At 48.6% G+C, this 25,289-nt stretch overlaps 1 protein-coding gene and 1 pseudogene across 4 annotated transcripts; both read left to right on the top strand.

Moving 5' to 3' along the window:
* Window positions 1-4,822: 4,822 nt before the first annotated feature.
* Window positions 4,823-8,262, top strand: LOC128400279 (perforin-1-like; annotated as a pseudogene).
* A 1,240-nt stretch (window positions 8,263-9,502) lies between these two features.
* On the top strand, window positions 9,503-24,813 carry PARP2 (poly(ADP-ribose) polymerase 2). 4 transcript variants are annotated; one of them, XM_053360601.1, is made up of 19 exons: window positions 9,503-9,627; window positions 11,297-11,505; window positions 12,083-12,204; window positions 12,994-13,206; window positions 14,439-14,570; window positions 14,924-14,994; window positions 16,129-16,179; window positions 16,769-16,865; window positions 17,393-17,468; window positions 17,567-17,669; window positions 17,762-17,931; window positions 18,560-18,688; window positions 19,693-19,756; window positions 20,276-20,410; window positions 20,541-20,674; window positions 21,288-21,387; window positions 21,490-21,588; window positions 23,047-23,171; window positions 23,531-24,813. In XM_053360601.1, the coding sequence occupies exons 2-19, from the start codon at window positions 11,354-11,356 to the stop codon at window positions 23,688-23,690; spliced, it is 2,133 nt and encodes a 710-aa protein (XP_053216576.1). In that variant the 5' UTR covers window positions 9,503-9,627; window positions 11,297-11,353; the 3' UTR covers window positions 23,691-24,813. The 4 variants fall into 4 exon arrangements, with proteins under 4 accessions (XP_053216576.1, XP_053216579.1, XP_053216580.1 ...); XM_053360602.1 differs by lacking the exon at window positions 9,503-9,627 and adding an exon at window positions 9,915-10,154; XM_053360604.1 differs by lacking the exon at window positions 20,276-20,410.
* The last annotated feature ends 476 nt before the right edge of the window (window positions 24,814-25,289 follow it).

The raw sequence follows: 25,289 nt of genomic DNA, 5'->3' as shown, positions 1-25,289 counted from the left end.
GAAAAACCTCTGGCAACCAATCTGGCTTTGTGTCTGACAACCTTGCCATTCTGGTCTGTCTTGGCCTTGAAGACCCATTTGCTGCCAACCAGTCTCATTCCTGGGACTACCGGTACCAGTTCCCAAGTCTGGTTCCTGTTTAAGGAATCAACTTCAGCCTTCATGGCATTAAGCCAAGGCTCAGCATCTTTAGAGGTTAACTCCTGGACCTCTTTGAAGCTTGAAGGTTCCCACACCTTCTCTGAGCTACTAAGAACAGCAGTTGCCATCTTAGCAAACTCATCAGCAAATCTCTTTGGAGGTTTGCCTTTGGTCGCCCTTTCAGACCTGCGAACCAGACGCAAGTCTTCTGGACTCATCTCCTCCTTCTTAGGAGAAAAGTGACCAATGGTGAACAGTGGTTCTTCCAGTTCATTGTCAGACTCATCAGATGGTCTGACTGAGGCCTTTGCGCTCTTGTAGTCTGCTGTGTCATCACTGTCACTGACAGCAGCAGCAGCGCCGCCCACTGAACTGGAATCCGAACTCTGATCATCATCATCATCATCATCCTCATCCTCAGTTTCCTCAGCTTTCTCAGCATGATCTGGTTTCTTCACATCACCTTCATCCTCCTCTGGGTAACTCTGGAAAATTCCCACATTTCCCCCCCACTTAGGATTGTACTCAACACTCCTTGTGAACTTTATGGATTTAGAGTTAGTCATCCATACCCTGTATGCACCTTTTTCGTACCCCATGAACAAACCATGTGCCCCACGCTTCCCAAGCTTGTTGCTTTGTGGGGTGTGCACCCACATGTCAGAACCAAAGATTCTCAAGTGCTTGACATTAGGTTTCCTCCCATACATCTTCTCATAGGGAGTGCAGCCAATAGGTGATGACAGTCTCCTGTTAAAAGAATAAACAAAATTCGCCAGAGCCTCCCCCCAAAACTTCTCAGGGAGATTGGCATCATGCAACAAGGTTTTTATCCCTTGCAGCAACGTTTGATTTGCTCTCTCCGCAAGCCCATTCATCCATGGCGATCTAGGCGTTGACAAGTCATGCTGGATTCCCTTCTCAGTCAGGAAAGCTTCAAACTGCTGAGAAGTGAATTCCCCGCCTCGATCAGTAAACAGACAGCCAATACGTTTACCGTGAGCATTCTCCAACCAAGCACAGAATGCCTTGAACTTAGGAAATGCTTGCGATTTCTGCTCGAGCATAAACACATGAATGTACCTGGAAAAAGAATCAATTAGAACCATGAAGTACCTTGCTCCTCCTAAAGAGGGCGCTAGAGGACCTACCAGGTCTGCATGAACTAGCTGGTAGGGTTTGGAAGCCTGCCTGCTAGACTCCTTGCCTTTTGGAGCAACCTTCACCTTGTTCTCTGCACAAGATACACATTTCATGTGAAATTTGCAAGGTTTGATGTCCAAACCTTCAACCAACCCAGGCATCTTGGCTAGCGCTTGCCAAGAGAGGTGACAAAACCTTCGATGTGCATCATGAATGCAACCTGCATGAAGAACCTTGTTAGTTTGTGCAACACAACAAGTATCAGCATTAGACATAGCAACACCATTGTCATCATAAGTTAGACAGAACAAACCATCCATCAACTTTGCATGCCACATGTCCTCTTTGCCTTTTCTGATGACACAGATAGTCTTCTTGAAGGATACCTCAAAACCACGCCCAGTCAGCTGTGGTACGCTTATCAAATTGTCCACAGCTCCTGGAACAAAAAGAACATTACTAATCGTAGTATGCAGACTTTCAAGTTTCACAGTCCCAACTCCTGTAGCTTGCAAAGTCCTTCCATCAGCCAGCTGGACCTCTCCATCTTGAGGTGTGAAGGAGACAAACAGATGGCGGTCTTTGGTGAGATGGCGCGTGGCCGCAGAGTCAACAATAAACCTGGCCTTCCCCTTCGAAGCAGATTTGCTGGCAAACAAAACCTTGTTTTCCACCAGCGTGGGCTTTTGCAGCTTGCCTTTAGCCTTTGGTGGAGCTGTGCCAGCAAACATAGCTTTGTTTTCCACTGGCGTGGGCTTTTGCAACTTGCCCCCCTGCTCCTGGCCATCAGACGTGCCTTTAGCCTTTGGTGGAGCTGTGCCAGCAAACATAGCCTTGTTTTCCACTGGCGTGGGCTGTTGCAACGTGCCCCCCCGCTCCTGGCCACCTGCAAGCATCTTGCTCTGTTTACGTCTGGTCTTCCGGCCTCTGCAAAGGCTCTGACCTTGGTTCTCACGAGAAACAGAGCTCTCAGCTGCCGACTCCTTGGCTCCCTCTGGAGGCTGGAATGCTGCCTGGGATGACATCACAGTCAGCTCCCCCTGCAGCTTGCAACCGGTGCCCTCGGCATCTCTGCATTCACTAGCATTCTGGGAAACAGCCAGGACCTCCGATGCATTCAAACACTGGGCTGGGATTATTGGCTGGTGGGCCTTTTTCAAAGCATCCCACATGTCACGTGCCGTGAGATTTCCAGCAAGCGTCTTTATTTCCTCCAGAGAGACGGACAAGACTATTACGTCTATGGCTCTCGAATTCTGAGCCTGCCATCTCCCTGTCAGAGGAACTGGAGGGGCTTCACAGACAGTATGCCAGACTCCAAACTGACGCAGCAAACTCTCACACCATTTTGCCCAGCCCTGATAATTGTCCCGATTTAATTTTGGGCACTCAGCAGCTTCAGAGGCTTGGAAAAACTCCATTCCACCTCTTAACGCCAGCCGTGAGTCTTCTTCACTTCAGAGACTCCTTATCTTGGCACCCATAAATCACGATGCCTCTGGCTCGGCTCCCAGGCCAATTAGTTTTGCCGGACATCAAAGACGTCTTCCGCGGCAAACAGAAAAGCCTCCGCTTTCGCTTTTCCAACATACCTTTCAGCAGTCTGTCGCAGTCTTACTCTCCTGCAAGTGCTGTGAATCTGGGCCCGAAACCAGTTGTTGGGATACTGCCAGGGAGATAAAGACCATCTGATGCCCCCAAGCTCGGTGCCGGACGATCCATCGACCTCCCGTAGTCAGGCAATATCAGCAATTCAGCGACACTAAGCCTCAGGCTTAGTGCACACTATATCAGCAGAATTCACACAGCAGGAAGTTGCACAAGCAGAGAGCAGAACATGCATATTTACAGTTTATTAGGCATTGGTCAGAACAAAGAAATCATGACCGTCTCCTCCGACTGCTCAGGCAAAACAGGCAAAAACGAAACGAACTTACAACATAAACATCCTGTGAGACAGGAACTTACGCAGGCTGTTATACAAACATCCTGCTCCCTTTTAAGGTGGAACGGAAATATCCTAACAGTCCTGTCCGTTCAGGGGTGGAGGGATGAGTGAGTGTCCACCAATCCAATCTTGGTTTAGAGACATGCAAAAGACAAAGCAGATCGGTTGGCAAGGGAGGGAACTGGAAGACTAGCTCGTTGGTGAGAACAGAAACCGAAAGGCAGCTGTGGTAGTGCCACGTACCACACTGAGAAGGCAAAGCAGTTCGGAAATTACAGAGTGGGTAAGCTTGCTACTATATTCATTATTTATTATTGTAAATGAGTTTATATTCCACCATGTACTACTAATGATACCCACAAGCTGGAAGCCCCACCCCACCCCACAGACACTCCCAGCATAAAAGATTTAAGATGCAGAATGTATCTGGGCTTACACTAGACTGATGTTCTGTGTTCCAAAGATGTGAAGAGATGCAACAGTTAAAGCTTTCCTCCTTGCTCAATCCTGGAGGAAGTGACATATGTTGGTCTTCTACTTGTCACCAAGCTAGGAAAGAAAAGGCAACAGTGCTAGTGCCCAGATTATACATACCTGTTTTTAGATGGAAATCGGGACTTCTATGGTTAGTCCCAAGGCTTCCTCTTCATATTTATGTTCCTGCTGTACATTGAGTCGCCTCCTCAGCCATGAAGTTCACTGGGTGGCCATCATTAGAACTTCAGTCTAATTATGGAATAGCCAATGTTCAGGCATTGCTCAACTAAAGCAACATCCCTGACCATTGACAGCCCTGGCTGGGGTTGATGGGAGTTGCGAGTTCAGCAACATCTGATTTCAATTTGAACTTAGCCTGATCTTTTATTCCCCTTCCTTCCCTCCCCCTCCCCTTTTTATGAAGATTAGCCGCACTGGGATCCCACAGCTAATTCTCCCCTGGTCTCCTCACTGGCCCAAATAGGACTAATTTAGCCAGCTAGCCCTGGTGATCATCTAATGTTTATTGGATGGATTTCCCCCCTAAATTGATTTTTGAATTCTGGATTTATTGTTGTTCACGTTTTACACTGTACTTTATGCTGGTTTTTGTTGCATCAATTAAGTGTTTTAAATTTAAGTGTTTTAAACCGCCCTGAGCCCGGTTTTCTGAACCGGGACGGGGGTATAAATAAATTATTAGTATTATTATTAGTATTATTATTATTATTATTATTAGCTCCATGCTGGTGACCCATGACCCAGCCTGTGGTCCTCCAGGCTGTTGCTGAACAATAGGTCCTACATTCCTTGCAACTGAGCCATGGTTGCTAGGGCTGGTGAGAGCTTTAGCTCAGCAACATCTGCAAGGCCTAAGGTTCCCCACACCTGGCCTAGCATATACCATTAGGAGTAGCCATGGCCCAGTGGTAGAGCATCTACTTTGTAGAAGCCAACAGGTTCAGTTCCTGGTACCTCCAGTTAGAAAGGGTCAGTTAGCAACAGGTGATGTGAAAAGAGGGACTCTCAAATGTGGGAAATGCCTGAATGGTGCAAATAAGTCTTCTCTGTTTTATTTCCCATGATAATTTGAAGCCATCTGCCCCACTGGGGGGGAGGATCATAGCAGAACAATCATGTCCAAACAACACCTCTTCCTAGCAGCCTTCCTCCTATTTCTCTTCCAACTTCCACCAACAACTCCCAGCCACTGCCATCGGCACCCCAGCTCCATCTGCATGAAGCAGGACACCTTTGTGCCTGGCCACACCTATATTGGTCAGGGGGTTGACATCACCACTCTGGAGAGAAAGGGAGCGTTTGTGGTGGACACCAGCCAATGGCAGGGCCCCAATGGGACGTGCATCCTCTGTCGGAATCACTTGATGAACGGGCAGCTGCAGAAACTTCCTTTAGCTGTTGCGGACTGGCAGGTGGTCCGCTCGTGCCATCGGCAAGTCAGCAACTCTGTGGAGAATATGGATGTGGATGTTGCCAATGCAATGGCCACGGAGGTGAAGAATGACTGGAAAGCAGATTTGGGATTGGACATGGAGCTGGGGTTCGGCGCAGTGCTGAGCAAATTAGGGCTGGAGCTGCCTAAAATGCGGATGGCTCTTGCTGGATCTCACTCCCGGATGGCGATTTATGCACATGAGAAATCCCAGCATGACAGTTACAGCTTTGTGAGGCAAGAGGTCTACTGCACACACTACAGGTGAGCATCGGTAGCCCTCTAGAGATACAATCAAAGTAAATGATGAGTGGGCGTCCTCAACTGGAAGTTGGATCAAACAGATATAGCAATTCCAGCGGAGGTTTCTAGTGAACTGTGTTCTGCCCCAACAAGGTTCAGTTATTCATTCGTTCTTACTATTCCATTGTTAGACTTCTCTCTCAATTCAGATAGCATTCAACAAAACTCCACAAAGCTCTCATACATAGAGTTACTGAAGACTCAAACAAAGGAGGAAGGGAAGCTTTCTTCTTGCTCTGGGGAGAGCCAACAGAAAGAAAGGGTAATAGGAGGCAGGAGGCAGATCATCAGCTTGGTTGCAGGCTCAGATGTTCAGGAATTAGGGAAGTGGGCTGGGAAGGGTTAAGTGGCCAGGTCGGGCAAGGTGATTCAGATCAAGAGCTCAGTCCCAGAAGAGCCGGGGTGGGTCCTGGGAAATAATGCGTTGATTGACTGATTGTCACGATATCTTTAGTCAACACTGTCACTGGAGGCTCAGGTAACCTTGATGGCTAGCAGTATTTTGCTCCAGCACTGCCTGCTTCACCAGTTATGGGCCCCTTTGGAGAGAAATCATTTGGCCACTGTCTTCCATGCTCTGGTAACTCCCAGACTGGATTACTGCAATGCATTCTACATGGGGCTGTCCTTGAAGAACATTTAGAAACTTCAGCTGGTCCAAAATGCTGCAGCCAGCTTACTGGCTGGGATTTTTTCAAAGAGGGCCAGATTTGATGAAGTGAACACGCGTGAGGGATGACCAAGGGTTGAGGTTGTTGAGCTTTTTTTAAGATTGAAGGGTTTTTTTTTAAAAAAAAGGATTTTACCCAGTAGATAAACTGCCACAGGGGCCGGATTAAATCGACCTGCGGGCCGGATTAGGCCCCCAAAACAGAAGTTGGACATACCTGGTTTAGATCTAACATACCCCACTACATTTTAAAGTAGCTGCATTGGTTGCCAGTTCATTTCCAGGTCCAATTCAAGGTGCGCAAATTTGTGTTTAAAGTCCTCTTGTATGTGTACGCTTCCTCTCTTCTGATTCGCAGGAAGCTCTGGGGGCCTTTACAGGGGAGGGATAACATGTTGGAGAGGAAGAAGATCCCTGAAACTTTGCAGGCTTCCCTTCCCTCAAAAAATGGAGGATTATGGGTGTGGGTGGTGTGGACAAAACGATAAACTTTGTTTCTAATATCCTGCTCCTCTTTTTCTCTTCTTGAGCAGGCTGAGACTCCCCCATAGACCCTCACCGCTGTCCTCTCACTTTGCCCAGCATGTGGCCGAACTGCCAATAAAGAACAATTCTGAGGAATACCAGCATTTTATCGACAGCTATGGCACCCACTACATCAGCCAGGTGGACCTTGGGGGCTGAGTTCGCCACCTGCTGCCTGTGCAGACATGCAAGATGGCCTTGTGGGGGGTTACAGCTTCCAGCATCGAGGACTGCTTAAAGTGGGAGTTTTCTTTGGGAAACAATGAGGTATTTGGGTCTACTTCCCAAAATGCCAGGTGTGAAGCGATCCAGAAGTTCTACAGTCATGGAGTCTCGCATGAAAACTATGCCAAGCAGCAAATTGAAGTTGAGGGAGGAGATAAGCAGATCAAGATTCTCTTCTCAAAAGGCAGAGGAGCTCAACTCTTCTCGGAATGGAAAAACAGTGCAAAAGCACAGCCTGGACTGGTTTCCTATTCCGTCCAACCCTTGCACATGTTGCTGAACCACCAGGACCCAAGGAGGGATTTGCTGAAGCAAGCCATTGCGAGTCATATAAACCGGAAGGCCCTGAAGAGGGAGTGTCCGCAGCGGTGTCCACGTTGGAGCTCCCAGAGCTCAGCTGAGCGATGCACCTGCCTTTGTCAGAAGGATCGCCTCAACAACAACATGTGCTGTGCCCGACAGCGGGGCAGGGCACACCTCACCTTTGTTGTGATCAGAGGATCCAATCTTTGGGGCGACCACTTCACAGCCACCGATGCTTATGTCAGAGTTGTCTTCCAAGGTCGAGCGCTGAGGACCAGCATCGTCCCATCTGATAACGACCCCTGGTGGTATGAAACCCTGGGCTTTGGGACTGTCATGCTGAAGCATGAAAACCCCATTCACATAGAAGTCTGGGACAATGATGGCTGGCGTGGTAATGAACTTTTGCAGAGGTGTACCGGCAATCTGGAGGCCAGGGCTGGTGCTCAATGGTACACATGTTCTCCACAATATGGATACATTGAGTTTTATTACTTCCTGGAATGCGGCCACACGTTGAGTGGCCCCACCTGTCAAGAATATGTCCCGCTCCAGCTGCCAACTTCTTATTTTAACTAGTGTTCCCATCCGCCCATCCAAACCAGTGCTATGTCCTTCTATATTTGAGGACCTTATGCTGAATAGGTGGGGGCAGGTGCATGGAAAAGTAGGATCAGGGCATCCGGTGGCCTAGCTGATGTTTCTTGCTGTACTACAGCTCCCAGCACTCCCAGCCAGTATGGCCTATGATTAGTGGTGATGGGATTTGTAGTCGTCCAACAATGGCTGAAAAGCCACCGGTTACCTCCTCTGAGATAAATCAAAGGGCAGAGTTGGGACGGATCCTGTTGAGACAGATTCAGACGTAATCTGGCAGTTCTGGGGTTGGGGCCTAGTTGGTCCACGGGTGGTCACAAGGAGCAAAGATGCTTTTATCAGGTGAGCTCTAGCTCTTGAGATCCCCTTGACAGCAACCACATAATTGTTCAAACTCCCCCAACCCTGCGAAGGTTCTTATAATCATACAAAGCATCTTTATACAGAGTTAGACCACTGGCTCATCTTACCTAATACTGGCAAAGGCCAGGCTCTCAGGATCACTCAGAGATCAGATCCAAGCCTGCTTCCTTTCCTATCTTTGCTGTGGGTTTTTTTGAAACAGGGAAAGCCACCAGTTTCTTTCTCTCCAACTCCTATGTTACAAATACATATTTGTGTTTACATATGTGCTGCTTTCAACCTTGCAAATCCTTAACTGGTTAAGGATATTCCAGATTTGAAATGTGGTATTCTAGAAAAATAAACATATTGCTAGGGAGCCAATATTCTGCGAACTGCCCTTGCAGACTTATGATTAAGGGCAGTATATAACAAATAAATAAATAAATAATATCTATTCATCCATGGTGGACTTTGTGCTCTCATATTTCAGCAGCGTCCTGTTCGACTCAGTGAAACTCAGTGCCCCCTCCCTCCTCTCGCACTCCGTTCTGGCCAATTAAAGAGATTACTTTCTGCAGGACATGATAAAGGCCCATAGATAATGAACAGCAAAGTGAATTTGTTTTAAGAACTGTAGAAATATAGATTTTTAATCTATAAAAATAAAAATAATTACTCGAGTGATGCTGGAAACTGGAAAATGCTGGATGGAGACTAGTCTGAATTGGGTTATGAAGCCGCTGTTCGCTTACGCTTCACCTCTTCCCATTGTACTCAAGATTGCTGGCCGTGAGTCATTCCCAAATCCCAAGCGAGCCACGTGGGCATCCGCGGGAGGGGGGCGGAGTTCCCCCGCTTCCAGCTTCTCCTGCCCAATCTCGGACTTCGCCGGGACCCGTATCGCTGGGGACTCACCCACCTCCAGGAGGCGGCACCCTGCTAGGGTGATGCTCGGCCCTTCTCTCAGACCTTCCCAGAGGCGCAACAAGGGTGACAGACACCCAGCACGTGGCCTCTTCGGAGAGCTTCCGCCCAGCCAACGGGAAGTGAAGTCTTATTCCAATATATAGTGTCCGGTATTTAGTCTCCAACTAGATCATGGTGCGGAGAATCCATTATATTGGAATCCATATATTGGCCCGGTCCTTCCTGGCCGCAATCTCGGAACTGTAACAAATAATAATAATAATAGCGAAATAAAAAGAAACACCAGGGAGGGAAATGCTAAACTGTGGGCTGGGACCATCATGCAATGCTTCTTAATTTGCATTTCCCTGCCTCCTCAATGGCGCGAAAGCGTCTAACAAGCTGGAGGTCCCCTACGCGTGCGCGCGCAGGTTGCTTTTTATCGATTCGCCGGAGGCGTACCATGCAAAACAGACGAATGCAAATGAAGTAAAAAGGGGCTGGCCCGTGGAACGTTCCCCGGGAGCAGGAAAAAGGCGCTGTTTGGAGCCGCGTAATAGCTGCAAAAAAAGAGAAGGCAACGCGGAACAGGTTGGTTGGAAAAGCGAGTCAGCCTATTCAAGCGGGGGGTGTTAATGCATAAAAATAGAGAGGGAAATCGATGGAAAATATTGCACAGAGCGGTAGATATTTTTTTTTTTGGAAAATAATAGAAAGCGGGAGGCAGATCACCAGCTTGCTTGCAGGCTCAGATGTTCAGAATCAAGGAATTAGGGAAGTGGGATGGAGGGGGTTAAGTGGCCCGGTCGCGCAGGGCGATTCAGATCAAGAGCTCAGCCCCAGAAGAGCCAGGGGTGGGTCTTGGGAAATAATGCGCGCCGGTTGATTGACGGATTGTCACCATGTCTTTAGTTTATATTACGATTAGCAAGGTTTGGTCACGCTGGGGGGTCGGCATCACCACGGTGGCTGAGGAATCCGAACTTCCCCGGAGCCGGGTTTCTATCTGCGGGACCACAGTGGGGCGGAAATGGTGTCTCGAGGGCATGTGACGAATGCATTTCACCGCAGCTGATTTGAAACAGTCCTCCGGGCCAGATAAATGTTGGTGAAGTTCGGTAGGTAAAGCACAGGGGGAACCCGGCAGAAAGACCAGCGTGATTATTGCAGCAGGAGCTTTTTCATTGGGTGCATGAAACGCCCTCTTGTATGAACATTACAGCAATGGTTTGCTTGTGTGTGCTTGTACATAAGAATTGTGAACATCGGGGCCATAAAGGCAGTGATGTGCAAGAGTTACGGCTTGTGACATTCTATGATTCTATGATTGTGTTTGTTTCATTTCGGTACCTTTTGGCCACCATGTTTACAATTCCTGTCCCTGTGCATGTATATCTGAGCAGAATTGGGTGCCAGCCTTGTTGGGCATCTGCCAAGCCCAGGAAGGGTCCCCCTGCCAATTTTCTGCTCCTCTTCCTTGTCCTCTCCCTGGTGGGAATGGACCCAGAGAGAGGGGACCAGCCACAGGCTTCCCTGTTGTGGCTTCATAAAGGTCTAAGGGAAGGCAGAAGGAGGGCCTGACCCAGTACAGCCAGGGAGTAAATACTACCGGCTCCTGACAGAACTGCCAGTGGCTTAAGAGATCTGTTGGGGCAGCTCCCCCTGCTCCCCCGGGGTTCCTTAAAACCTGAGGGGGGAAGCCCAGGCCAGGGAGCTTCTGCCATCAACCTGAGAGGACTTTGCATCATTTGATTTAGTATTTTAAAATTGCATCCTGCCTGGGAAGCCTTGGCAGAAAGGCAGTCCGTGGCACAAAGATGTGCCCACTCAGACAGAACAGCCCCATTGGCTGTGCCTGGCCTGAACGCCCTCTGCCCCCCCCCCCAAAAGCAGGAAGTGGTGCTACAACTTTCCATACATATGACCAAGTGGGCTCTCAATGGCTTCTGCTGCAATAATTTTTTTGGTCTATACCTATATAAGGTGCCACAAAACTCTTATTAAGTATTTGCCATAGTGAGGCATGTAGTTCTGAAGCCTGTGCTTGAAGAATCATAGACTTGTAAAGTAAATCATAGACTTGTAAAGTTGGAAGGTAGCCTGAGGATCATCTAGTCCCAACCCCTGCAATGCAACTGTCTCATATAGGAATCAAACCTGCAACCTTGGTGCTATCAGCACCACACGCTAACCAACTCAGCTTCTTGCTGCAGAGGTCATCTGCAATGATCCCCAGTGACACTTTGCCTTCCTTGTTTAGGTGATTGTGTGAGGTGTCGACTCAGCCTTCTTTGCATGCTCTGACGCTGCTGCAGGGATGAGACGGAAGCGCAAGGCCCCCGAGCGCCAGAACGGGGAGCCCAGCACTGCTGGGGCTGAGCCGGAGCTGCGCTGGGAGTGGGAGACCCCTGGCGACAGGTGGCAGCAGTTCTTGCCTGAGCAGAGCGAGATCCTGAGCCAGGCAGCCCAGTGAGTTAGCGCAGGAAGCTGCTTAATTGTGGGAGTCGGATCACTGGGTCACTAGACATTGGCTGGCAGCATCTCTCCAGGGGTTGAGGGTCCCCAACCCTATCTGGTAATGCTGGGGATTGTGGCACTCCAGATCAACCTTTCTCAACCTTGGGTCTCCAGATGCTGCTGGACTACAACTCCCATCATCCCTGACCAGTAGCAAGGGATGATGGGAGTTGTAGTCCTACAACATTTGGGAGGGGGCAGTGGTTGAGAAAGGCTGCTCTGGATACTAGATGACAACTCCCATCATTCCTCACCGGGGAAGTTCCCTTATACCAAGCCAGACCATTGGTCCATCTAAGTCAGTGTTGTTTTCATTGACTGGCAGAAAGGGTCCCCCTTCCCCCAAAAAATCTCTATTTGGAGATGCCAGGAATTGAATCTGGGACTCTCAGCATGTGGAGCAGATGCTCTCCCTCTGAGCCAGGCCCCTTCACCACATTGGTGCTCCCATTGTTGACCCCCACACCTGGAGGAGGCAGGCCGAATTGAGTCAGGGCGATGACATTGGAGGCTTCTGCATTTCCTACAGAGCCGGGAAGCTCTCTGCGGACATCGGGGAGTCCTGTGTGGACCTGCGCAAGATGCTGCAACAGAATAAACAGACGGGGCTGGAATCGCGTGTGGCTGCAGCTGTGCGGGATCAGGATTCTTGTGAGCAAACTTTTAATTTTCTTGCATTTTCTTAGTGGATCCCGCCAGCGGACCAAGAGTCTTTCCTTTCCCATGGGCCAACTTTGACAGATGAGCAAGACCACAAACCTCTCAGTCGCCTGATGTCCTTATGACATCAGGCAAAACTTCAGAAGGGCCACAGTGAGCGCCTTCAAAGGGGTTTGCTATGAAGCCCATTTGCAGTTTAAACGCTGAAAGCTTCCAGGGGTCTGGTCTGAAGTCGTGCAGTGATGCAACTGCCATGAGGAAGCTGAGCAGGTCGGTCTGTCTGGTCGGCGCATGGATGAAAGACAGCCTGGGAACCTCCATGGATTCCACCATGAGGTCCTGGAATAAAATGCAAAGTGCTTTTCATGGTGCTTTCCCTGGCTGCAGTACCACCTACAGCGTCGCACTCCAAATGCAAGACAGGTTTGCTGCTCAGTGCAGACAGGGGTGTGCCAGCAGGTTAAATGCAGCCCATGTTGGGTGGCAAAGCCTTGTTGGGCAGTGAGGGGACATCACTGCAGGTTTTGGCCCTTAGCGCAGGGATGGGGAATGTGTGGCCCTCCAGACCGTGTTGGACTACAATGTCCATCATTCCTGGCCATGTAACCACCCCTATTGTGCCCTTTGCCCTGAAGGCAAGAGTTCATGTTCATTTGCCCATTTCTCCCCACTGAAGGATTGCTAGAAAATGCCTCCTAGTCCCTTAGGATTTGCTTCACCAGGTTTTGACTGAGATATCTTCTCTCCTCCTGCTCTCTCCCTGCCACCGTGCTGGTCCAGATTTTGTTTGGTGCTGGCAAGGAGACAAAGAAGGCGAGTGGCTTCCTTACCCTGTGGACACCTGCCTGGCCCTGCAGGCAGCCAGGAACGGCCACGGAGAACCCACAGTGGAAGTGATAGTTGGGCGGACACGCTACAAGCTGGACACAGCCCGCATGGTGCAGACCAACAGCCGGACCGGGTTTGAACGTCTGATGGAACGCAGGGAGTCAGGTACAAGGATGTTGGGTTTTACGTTAGTGATACTACTTTGCATTCTTCCAGTCCTCATTGAGGATTCAGAGCAGCGTTGCAAGAAAGGCCAGCAAGAAAGGTTGGGAATCTCAGGCCTGTGGACCTAGCTAGCATGCCCCTAGGACTCTTCCTGTGCCACAGCCCTGCTTTGCACCCGCCTTGAATGTTTTTGCCAGGCCAAAATGTTTCCTTCCCTCCCAATAATGCCTTTTCATTGCCTGGGTGCAGAATGGAGAGGGGGCGGGGCTGAAGTGGCAAAATTAACAGCGGAATCAAGAGGACATGTGGACAAAGTGTTTAAAGAAGAATGGAAACAACTGATGGATTATCCATCAAATTATCACCCATATATGAAGTCGCCGGCAGGATTTGAAAAATAAGCAGTGGATTACTGAAAGAATTAATGGTAGCAGGGTTTAGACAACAATAATATACCGTATTTTTTGCCCTATAGGGCGTACCGGCCCATAGGGCACACCTAGTTTTTTTTGGGGGGGGGAATAAAGAAAAAAAATTATTTCCCCTCCAGGCGCGGGGCTGGGGCGGGGGAAGCCCAAGTTTCTCCCGACCCCAGCCCCCAGAACAGGCTGCTATCCCCAAGCCTAGGGAGCCCGGCAGGAACTCCTGCCGGGCTCCCCAGGCTTGCAGAGAGCTGCCTGAAGCCCAGGGCGCGCTGCGCTATGCTCCCTGGGTTTCAGGCTGCAGCCCAGTGGGAACTCCCAAGGCTTGCCAATAGCTTCCTGAAGCCTGGAGAGCGAGAGGGGTCGGTGCACACTGACCCCTCTCACTCTCCAGACTTCAGCGAAAGCCTGCATTCGCCCCATAGGACGCACACACATTTCCCCTTCATTTTTGGAGGGGGAAAGTGCGTCCTATAGGGCGAAAAATACGGTATGTGTTATAAAACAGCTAATAAAAAGAAGTTTAAAAAAATCAATAATGAGGAAAGGAGGGGTGGGAAGTCAAGAGGAAACTTTGTTTAAAAATGTATATGATGATAAATGTTTTGAAATATTTTTGGAAACTTCATAAAAATGCCTTCTGATCGGCAAGTCCTAGGCTCTGTGGTTTAACCCACAGCACCACCCACGTCCCTGGGAGATATATAGATGGGGATATATTTATGCCAAGGTAGAACCAGTTCATAGCCTCCCAAAATCTCTCTTACACCAGCAGGCTTGCTCCACCCTGGGCTTTTCTCTCTCTTTCAGATGCTGCAGAGACTGAGGATGGAGGATCCCAGCCAAGCAACAGCCTCTCAGGGACTGAAAGCCCCGTTCCTGCTAAGAAGGCCCGGGGCGGAGGGGATACCGCAGCATCTCAAGGAGACGCAGATAACAAGGGTAACAGCCAAATGAAACAGGTCTTAGTGGATCGGCCTGTCAGCCAAATCCCCCAACAACTTGAGCCTAGCAGCTCAGACCTTGGGGATATAAGCAGGTGGTGATTTATAGCATGAACTGAAGCACCTCTCCCAGGAGGCTGCTGGCTGTGTTTATTGCCGGAACGTACTGCCTGCTTTTAAGAAGCTCAGGATTAACACTCTCAGGAACTAGAACCGTGTGTATTTTTAAAGAAATGCCGAGGTTCTTAAGAGGCTAGCTAGTAGCGTCGTAGATGCCAAGTTTGTGAGGGATCAGGGTGAATTTAATCAGCACATCTGTGCTCCAACCCACCTCCTCCTTTCCCCCCGCAGAGGCCGTGAGGACGCTGATAGTGAAGGGGAAAGCACCCGTGGATCCAGAATGCTCTGCCAAGCTGGGCAATGTAAGGCACCTACTGGCATGAATGGAAAACCATTGGCCTCTAGTTTGCTGAGACTACCATTCCTGACCCTCGGCCTGTCAGTCTGTGGCGGAAGGGATTTGGAGGCGAGCGCCACCTTGGCTAAGCCTCATAATAGCAGCCCCTCCTGACTGAAAACATATAAAACGCACGTTCAAAAACAGAAGGGAGGTGGTTTTTAATTTACAGCGGTAGCTTGGTTCTCAAACTTACTCCATTCCAGAAGTCCGTTCCAAAACCAAAGTGGTCCAAAACCAAGGCACACTTTCCCATAGAAAGTAATGCAAAATGGATTACTGTGTTCCAGACTTTTAAAAACAACCCCTAAAACAGCAATTTAACATCAATTTTGCTGTCTAACAAGACCATCGATCCCTAAAATGAAAGCAATAAACAATGTACTGCAGTCACGCAATCAATCAATCAGTAATAGTAGTAGTAGTAGTAATAATAATAATAATAATAATAATAATAATAATAATACCTTTATTGTCATTGTACAACCTGTGTAGCTGAACTGGGTTCTACACAGTCAGAATAACAAACCAAACCAAACAAACCAAAAAGAGCCACCAAAAGGCAAAATAAATAGCAAAAACAGACAGACCTCAGTGTAACACTCAAAACAGAAGCATGACACTCAAACAGAGCAGGTTGAGCTTCTGGAAAAAGTTCCCAAACCAGAACACTTACTTCTGGGTTTGCAGTGTTCGGGTTCCAAGATGTATGAGAACCAAGATACCACTGTATTGTAATACTCTTTGAGTAACAGGGATAGGCCTTCCCTATGGCCTTTCAGATGTTCCAGTCTACAAATTCCCTCAGATTGCCCCAGGACTGTTGGCAGTTGGAGCCCAACAACAAGGTCGTGGTGGGGGACGACGACAAGTACCTCCATTCTGAAGTCAAAGCTTACCAAGGACTTAAGAACAGGCATGTTGGGCCACAACAGTTGGCTGGTCAATCTAGCTCGGTAACTCCATGCTGCTGGGCTAAAAAAAAATAAAAAAATTAAAGGTTAGCCACCCCTCCTTACGCTATTTTCTAATCATTTCACTCTGAAAATAACCATCTTTTTTCTTCTCTCTTTTCTGCTGCTCTTCCTTCCCAAACAAGGCCCATGTTTATTGTGAGGGAGACGACGTTTATGATGTGATGTTGAATCAGGTGAGTGGGCTTGTAGGCTACTTTTCGCCTGTATTTTAATGGATAGTTAAACTTGATGCCTGTATAGCGCAGGGTGATGGAAGCAAACGGGGGGACTCGTGTTCAAATCCCATAAACCTTGAGCCAGTCTCTCTGCCTAACCTACCATTGCAGGGTTGGTGTGAAGATTAAACAGTTGCGGGGAGGGGAGGTATATATACTTTGCTTGGGAAGGGAGGGCACCACTTGCTCATGAGGAGACACTTTTCTCAAATTGCATAACAGCCCAGATCCGGAGCTTTGGGGGCTCTGGAGTTATTTGAGACCAGGAAGTGGCTCCACCTCTTCCTCTGACAGCCACAAGTGTTCTTCAGCAGATTCCCAACTGAGGGTCCTTCAGCTGTGGTTCTAGGGGACCCTGCTTGCTCCTCAAGTTCCTCAATCTGTGGAGTATCTGGTTTGTCCTCCAAGGACCCCGTGCCAGGTCAGGGCTAGGCATGACTATAACATATGCACCAGATGAACTTTTCCAGGGTGGGATATTCAAGAAATGTGGTGCTGCTGCCACTGATCTGCTCTCACCGTCTTCCTTCTCCTTGGTTCCTCCCAGACAAACCTCCAGTTCAACAACAACAAATACTACCTAATCCAGTTGTTGGAGGATGACAGAGCCAGGAACTACAGCGTCTGGATGCGTTGGGGGCGTGGTGAGTTGGGACAGGGAACTTGGGGGCGATCGTATGACACAGTCGCTGAGGATGGAGCCCCTAGAGGCTGTATAACTTTTGGAGTTGTATCCAAAGTTAGTCATACTCAGAGCAGCCCCATGGAAGCCAATAGACATGGCTCGCTTACTTGCATTGATTTCAAAGGGTCTGCTCAAAGTTAAACCTCTGGTTGCTTATGATGGGTTGCAACAAGATGGGAAATCTCACTTTCAAGTCTTGTTTGTGAGCTTTGCCCCAGCAATCTGGTTGACCACTGATGGAGACAGAGCATTGGATTGGCCCTGTATAGCAAAAGCAGGCCATATAGCAAAGCAGTTCTTACCTGCTTCCCCCATTCCAAAGTATGTGGTTGTGGCTCTGTAGAAACCACCCCTTGGAGCCACAGCTCTTGGACTTTCTTCTGAGCTCCAGAAAGCAACACGTCGTCTCTTCCACTGTCCCACACTCTGCAATGCTTTTTTTCCCTTAGCCTTCCCCCATTCTCTCTTTGTCTCTTTCCTTCTCAGTTGGTAAGCCGGGTCAGCACTCGCTTGTGAGTTGTGCTGGAGATTTAGCTAAAGCCAAAGATATCTTCACCAAAAAGTGAGTCACGTTGGGAATTTTGGAGGTATTCCCCCATCCCATCCAATGCCTGCCCTCCTTGAACTGGTCTCGCGTCTTCTTTCCTCTACCTCTTTTAGGTTTTTGGACAAAACCAAGAATGAGTGGACCAAGCGTTGCAGCTTCCAGAAGGTTCCGGGCAAATATGATATTCTCCACCTGGACTATGAAGCCAATGATGCAGTGAGACTACAGGGAGGGAAAGAGCAGGGAGGGGAGGTCTTGTGGCTGAAGGACGCTCTGCCTCATAATCTTTTGCTTTACATTCTTTCCAGAATGAGGAGAAAGCTGCCTCGCAGAAGACAGCCGTGTGCCCCAAGCCTGTGTCACAGCTGGACCCACGAGTTCAGGCCTTGGTGGAGCTGATTTGTAGCATCCGCACCATGGAGGAAATGGTGGTGGAGATGAAGTATGACACCAAGAAGGCTCCTCTAGGCAAGTGGCCCTAACTTGTCACTTTTATATCTAACTTAGTTCAGGAGCTCTAAAGAGAGAAGAGCGGCAAAGAGGAAATCTTTTAATACAGAAATCTGGAAACCACAAGAGGGGAGAGGGTTATTGTGCTCAAATCCAGCTTGCAGGTTTCCCATAGGCATCTGGTTGACTACTGTGTATTGGATGGGCTATTGGCCTGATCCAGCAGGCTCTTCTTGTGTCCTTACGTTTGGAGTGAAATCTGGAAACAAATGTCTTATACTATATAATAAAACCCTAAGGATGTCATCACGCTGCAGTTCTTATGGCCGCCAGTAGACTTTTGCCCTTTCTTTCTCCTTCCCCCACAATAGTGGCAGCGGCAAAGTGTAAAGAGAGTGGTGAATAGTTGTGGTTTGGGCAAAGGGGTCATGTAGGTGAGTGGCATGTGCAGGGGTGGGAGCCCCTAGTAGTTGTTGCTGCTGCTGTTTTAATTGCAGTGCTCTACACCATTGGGAGAATTGTTGCTTTCCATTTCATTTCAAATGGGCTGCATGCTTGGGCAAGTTAAGCATAAAGCCCAGTGACTTTGGGGGGGCAGACAGAAACACCTTGGGCTGAGTTCCTCTCTCTCCCATGTCCCCTCCAGGAAAGCTGACAGCTGAACAGATCAGCGCAGGGTACCAATCGCTGCAAAAGGTAGAGGCGTGTCTCAAGCGGAAGCAGACTGGCCATGCCCTGGTGGAGGCCTGCAATGAATTCTACACACGGATTCCCCATGATTTCGGGTTAGTGCTAATGGGCCAGGGGTAACCCTCCTTACCTTGGGCTCCCAGTGGCTCAGGGATGGGACTCTGTTGTCTCCCTATACTCAAAACTCCGTACAGCGTTGTGCATCTCCTCCCACAAATATTTGGTGCTTCTCAGCCCATTTCCCAAGACATTCGTGATCAAGCAATATATGCCTCCCCCCACACACACCTTCCTGCCACGGTGTGGATGCAGAAGGACCAATCACCTCATCCACCAGGCTCTTTTTATGTTGTCAACAACAATCTTCTACATGCTTTACATAGGCACATAAGAAAATATTGATCAAATCAAGCATTAGAAACTAGAATAACGTGTACCAAAATATAGATAAACTCAACAGTTTTAAACCAAGTATATAAACCAAGGGATGCGGGTGGTGCTGTCGGTTAAACCGCAGAGCCTAGGACTTGCCAATCAGAAGGTCGGCGGTTTGAATCCCCGTGACAGGGTGAGCTCCCGTTGCTCGGTCCCTGCTCCTGCCAACCTAGCAGTTGGAAAGCATGAAGTGCAAGTAGATAAATAGGTACCGCTCCAGCGGGAAGGTAAACGGGGTTTCTGTGTGCTGCTCTGGTTCGCCAGAAGCGGCTTACTCATGCTGGCCACATGACCCGGAAGCTGTACGCCGTCTCCCTCGGCCAGTAAAGCGAGATGAGCGCCGCAACCCCAGAGTTGGTCACGACTGGACCTAATGGTCAGGGGTCCCTTTGCCTTTACCTATATATGGTAAAATTCCCAACGTGGATAGGCATTCCTTAAAGTTTGTAGCAGCTGTTGAAAACATCAACAGTGAAGGTACCTGCCTAATATTTCATAACAGGGGAGTTGCAGAGAGCAGTTGCTGCCACATGAAAGGACTCGTTCTTTGCAAGTGCAGAACAGTGTTTATGGAGTGCAAAACCCAATGCATGTATATACCCCTCCCCGTCGTTTCTGCAACCTTTCCTGAAGTCTGTGCCCCCACCCCGATCCCCTCTTGCAGACTGAGGACCCCTCCACTGATCAGCACAGAAGAGGAGCTGCAGGAGAAGGCCCAGCTGCTGGAGGTAAGAGCGCTCGAATGCGAACACACAACTGGAGTGGGGGGAGTGAATGGGATGTCCCGAGTATCTGGCCAGCAGAATGCCAAGATCATGCTAGGAAAGGGAATTTCATTTTTTTTAAAAATTTCTTTTAAAGCAAAGAAGAACAGCAATAACAAAATAACCCATAAGATATAATTAAGGCTATGACATAACATATTCTTTCTTTGTTCTTCATTCTTATTTAATTTACTAATAATCTCAATAAAATTGTAAATATATCTTTTTAAAGGAAATTGAATTTCTGCCCCATGCAAATTTGGAGCAATAAGTGACTGGTCCTCAAGGCTCCTAACTCCCCTCATTCCAGATGGGGGGTGGGAGAAGGAACTGGTTGAGACTATCCCAATCAATCAATCAATCAATCAATCAACAGACAGAAGATGCCCACCATGGATGGATAAATTTGGGTAGTGCTGGTGGTCCTGCTGTCCTGTGAAAATGCTCCTGCCACTCCTGCCTGCTTTCCTTTTGCCCCTTAAGGCTCTTGGCGAGATCCGTGCTGCCATTAAACTGGTGCGGTCAGAGCAGCTGGACAAGGAGCACCCGCTGGACCGGAACTATCGCGGCCTCAGCTGTGAGATTCGACCTTTGGAGAGAGATAGCCCTGACTTCCCAGTATGTGGGGGAAGGGGACTGGGCCGGGGGGCGGGGGAGAGTCCCAGGAAAACTCTGCCCATGCTTTAAAAAAATAAAAATATTTGGGGAGTTGTTGCTTCTCCTCTGATAGTTCCCTCCTCCTTCCCAGGTCTTAGAGCGCTACCTGTTGTCCACTCACGCTCCCACGCACCAAGATTACACCATGACGCTGCTGGAGGCCTTTGTGCTGAACAAGGAGGGCTCCGATCCAGACTCGACCTTCCGCTCTGACCTCCCCAACCGGTGAGTGGAAGGAGTGGGGTGGGGGGAGAGAGAGACACCCCACTTGAGCCTGTTTTTATTTATTTATTGCATTTATATAGGCCACCTTTCCCCCAAGAAGCTCAAAAGTGTGGCCTACATATCCGTCCTGGATAGCTCAGTCAGTTAGAGCATGGTGTTTCTAACCCCAAGGTTGCAGGTTTGATCCCCGTATGGGACAGCTGCGTATTCCTGCATTGCAGGGGATTGGACTTAAATGACCCTCAAGGTCCCTTCCAACTCTACAGCCCTATTATTCTCTTCTCACAACAACAACCCTGCGAGGTATGTTAGCCCGAAAGTGAGCAACTGGCCCAAGGTCTTGCAGTGAGCTTCATGACTCGAGTGGGGATTTGAACCTGGCTCTCATGAGTCATATCATTCTAGAATTGTAGAGTTGGAAGGGGATTCCCAAGGCTCATCTAGTCCAACCCCCCTGAAATCCTAGCCCAGCACTGTAACCTCTAATCCAGCCTTTCTCAACCTGTGGGTCCCCAGATGTTGCTGGACTACAAGTTGAGGCACCATGCTGGCTCTCAGCCTAGAGATCCCCATTGTGATTTGTCTCTCTTCTGGGCTTCTTCCCCTTTCTCAGGACACTGCTGTGGCACGGATCGCGCCTGGGCAACTGGGCAGGGATATTGAGTCACGGGTTGCGGGTGGCCCCCCCGGAAGCCCCCGTCACTGGCTACATGGTGAGTCTCCCCATTTTGTCCTCTGCTGAGCTCTTGGCCTGTTGCTCCTGGCTCACCTCATGGCAGGGCTGACTTACTGACCTTCCTTTCGCTCCCTTCCAGTTTGGGAAAGGGATCTACTTTGCCGACATGTCCTCCAAGAGTGCCAACTACTGCTTTGCCACCCGCGAGAAAGACGTCGGCCTGTTGTTGCTGTCGGAGGTGAGATCTGCATCCCATTTTGGGGGGAGGGGGCATGGGGCAAAGAGCGCCTGCACACGTAGACTACAATTCCCATCAGCTCCGGGTTTTATATGTAACTGTGTGTTTTTGTAATATTTCATTTTAAGTTGTCTGTTGTTTCTTCAGGGGTTTTTTTGTGTGTGTGCGCACTGCTTAGAGGTCTTTTAATACTAAGCAGTATCAAAACTAAGTAATAAAAAAAATCACAATTTATATGCACACACAAAAAGGGAATGAAGGGCAGACGAAATTAACGGACTATGCAGAATTAGATAAAATGACAGGAAGGATTCGAAACCTGCAGGATCAGAGATTCTCAGAGGACTGGAGTAAATATGTGAATTATTTGAAAAGCAATTGTAATCAGCACATTACGCTAGTAGGACTACAAAAAGTTTTGTAGGGAGGTCTATGCGAAATATTGCAGAGAAAAGCATGAAGAGAATTATTAGTGAAGGACTATTAAAAGTAATAGTGAAACTAATGAAATGCAGATTAAGTGATAAAGACTGAAAAATCTTCAGATGTGGTGGAAGTCCAAAACATTGTATAAGATAAGAAAAAGTTTCCAAAAAACATACAACATATTATGTAAAAATTAATAAAAATATGTTAAAAGAAAAGGGGGGAAATAAAGGGAACTGTAGTCCAAAACAACTGCTTACTCCCAGCTCTAGCCTTCCCTGGAGTGTAAATAAGTACATAAAAGACTCGGGGTGGGGCAGACCTGCAGAGTATAGGCCCAGTTTAGGCTGACTTTCGGAGGGGAAGAGAGACTTTGGCTGGCAGGACTTGTTGCTGAGTTGAGGAGTGACAGCGGGGTGTTATGGGCTCTGTAGACGGTGGATGGATTGAACCCTCTGTCTAGCCTTTAACTTACTGGCAAGAACTGCTGGTTCAGTACAAATTATCCATAGTGGTTAGAGCATCTGACTAGGACCTGGGAGAGACCAGGGTTCAAATCCCCACTTGGGCCAAGGCACTGCCTCTCGGCCTAACCTGCCTCACAGGGTTGTTGTGGGGAGTAAGTGAGATGAAGGAAAACAATGTCCCCCACTCTGAGCTCTTTGGGATCCAAATGCAAGAATTGATAACTAATATTAAAACTTAAAACAAGATGGCAGTGAGCTGAGATCTGAGATGGCACTACCCCATACATTGCTTACAGGACAAATGAGCATATTACATTAAAAAAACACACCAAACATTTTAACTTTTTAAAAGTGCAAGGGAAAGGGGGAGATGTGCCTGGGCCAGACCTGGGGCTTAACCTTGTAAAACCAGTATCCCCACAACCCATCACGGCCACATATTCCTCCTTCCTCTGCTCGCTTCTCAGATTAGAGGCCATTTACAGGAGTTCAGCTACAGTGTTTTAAATATTCAAGTGATGTATGCATGAGCTGGGGCTGAAGTTCTGCTCTCCCTCCTCTGCAGGTAGCTCTGGGCGAATGCAACGAACTGTTGGAGGCAAACCCCGAAGCGGAGAAACTGCTGACCAGCAAACATTGCACCAAAGGGCTTGGCAAGATGGCGCCGTCCCCGGCCAACAGCACGACACTGTGAGTTTGGGGTGGGGGGAGGAATCCTATCTGGCTGAAAATTCAAAGGCAGCAGAGAGATTTGTGGACCAGGGCGTTTCCATGCATCTCTGAATAAATAAAAAAATTCCTTCCGGTGGCACCTTAGAGACCAACTAAGTTTGCACACAAAAGCTCATACCAATAACAAACTTAGTTGGTCTCTAAGGTGCTACCGGAAGGAATTTTTTTATTTTGTTTCGACTACAGCAGACCAACATGGCTACCTACCTGTAACTAGATCTCTGATTAAAAACACTCCTGGCGCAGGCAAGGAACATGGGTGCTTGTGTGCAACATGAATTTCTAAACACTGTGTTCTCTTTTTCCTTCCCTGGCAGCCATGGGGCTCTGGTCCCCCTGGGTCCTGCTGCAGAAACCGGGGTGGTGAACCCCAACGGCTACACCCTGAACTACAACGAGTTCATTGTCTACGACCCACGGCAGGTGCGCATGAAGTACCTCCTCAAGGTGCGCTTCAATTTCACCCAGCTCTGGTGAAGTTCAGCAGGCGACGCAGAAGAGGATGGCAACAGAAAAACCACAGGCCTCATTTTTTCCAAGCTGACGTCTCAAGTGCCTTCAAGCTGAGAGACTTGAGAACTTGACCTCCTTCCATAGAATTTTATTCCTAGAGTGCAGTTGATTAAAACTTGATTTAATACACTGGCCTTGTTAAGGGAGTTGACAAAGGCACCCCTTTTGTAGTAAGCAGGCTATGTTGTTGTGTCAGGAAAACTGTGGAACAACTAAGGCCTTGGAGCAGCAGTGGACTGTAGGCCTGCAAAGCCTTTCTCAAGTCGTTTCAAAAGCCCTTCCCACCCTTGGGTTTAAGGTGCGTCACCCGTTTCCTCACCCTTCTAAGCCCACAACTGCTGTTTCTGCAGATCGGTCAGTAGTAACACGCCTCTTCTGATGCTTGCCAAGTGCTCTGGAATCACCTTAAAGCAAGACAAGGAGAGGGTGAAGGAAGGTGATGCCTCAAGGCCCTTGAAACAGTGGATTGCAAAGGCACAGGTGCCTCCTTTGCTGAGTGTCAGGGGGGTACAGGACTCCCCTTCTTGCTATATGTCCATTCCCCCTTCTTCAATAGTGAAGAAAGGTGTGAGAGACTGGTTGTGGAGTGGTGGTCTCAGTCTCTACTGGCATGTTCTCTTCCTCCTCCCAGGAAGGCATGCAATGAAAGAATGGGGGCCTCTTGTCTCAGAAAGCTTCCCTATTCCATGCCTTAAAGCAGAGTTTCAGCCCAGGAGGTCTCTCTTATCACCCAAAAGGCAATTTTGGTCACACAAACGCTTTTATCAACTGCATAGGATGTCACAGGGGGACAAGTAAAAAAAAAAAACCTGGCCAAGCCAAAAGGAGCTTCTGAAGTCTTGCCACAAAGCACAGGGACTTTCAAAGATGCCCCTCTGCTGCGCCTTGAAGGCCCAATATCCGGGCTTCAAAGCGCAGCGCCAGCCCTCGTTGCCATTTCTCAGCCCTGCTGCTCCTCACTGTTTACTAAGTACAGGTTCTTTAGCACAGAGGAACACAAAAATGGTTGACATTGCTCCATTTTATTTCTTAATTGACTTGTAAAATAAGGGAAGGCGCATTAGCAAAATAAAAACACTATACAGAAGGCATCAGTGGTTGCAAATTTGTCATCACAGTATTTTGAAGGCAAAGGGGGTGCAGGGGAAATCTGTACACACAATAGATTTAGCCCTTGTTTTTCAACTCTGTGGTTAGGTAGAAGGGAGCTACAAAGCTTGACTGGCTTCAAACCCAGACTCCAGCCAGGTTTCTAAGGTGGTTCCTCACACAGTTATCTGATCTTTGTGGCCTACAGAAGCCATGCGGGACCTGCAGATTCCAGCTGCTGAGGGTTGGGGCAAGGCTGAGGAGGTAGCAGCGAAACAGCTGCATTCATGTCTGGAAAGGAGAAGTGCCAGGCTTAAGAGGCTGCTGGCAGGAGCTCCCCTCAGGAAGACGCATCCCTCAAGCAGAGACGGAGCCCCACTCTAAGGAGTAAACGTTGCCCAGAGTGTCACCCGCGTAGAGAAAAAGGGAGGAGTCTGCATCGATCCAAGGCTGGAGCTGTGAAACTGGCCCATG

The sequence above is a fragment of the Podarcis raffonei genome, chromosome 13 (genome assembly GCF_027172205.1).
Source record: "Podarcis raffonei isolate rPodRaf1 chromosome 13, rPodRaf1.pri, whole genome shotgun sequence".
NCBI lineage: Eukaryota > Metazoa > Chordata > Lepidosauria > Squamata > Lacertidae > Podarcis > Podarcis raffonei.
The sequence above is the reverse complement of the archived record's forward strand: the minus strand, read 5'-3'. Positions and strand labels throughout refer to the sequence as shown.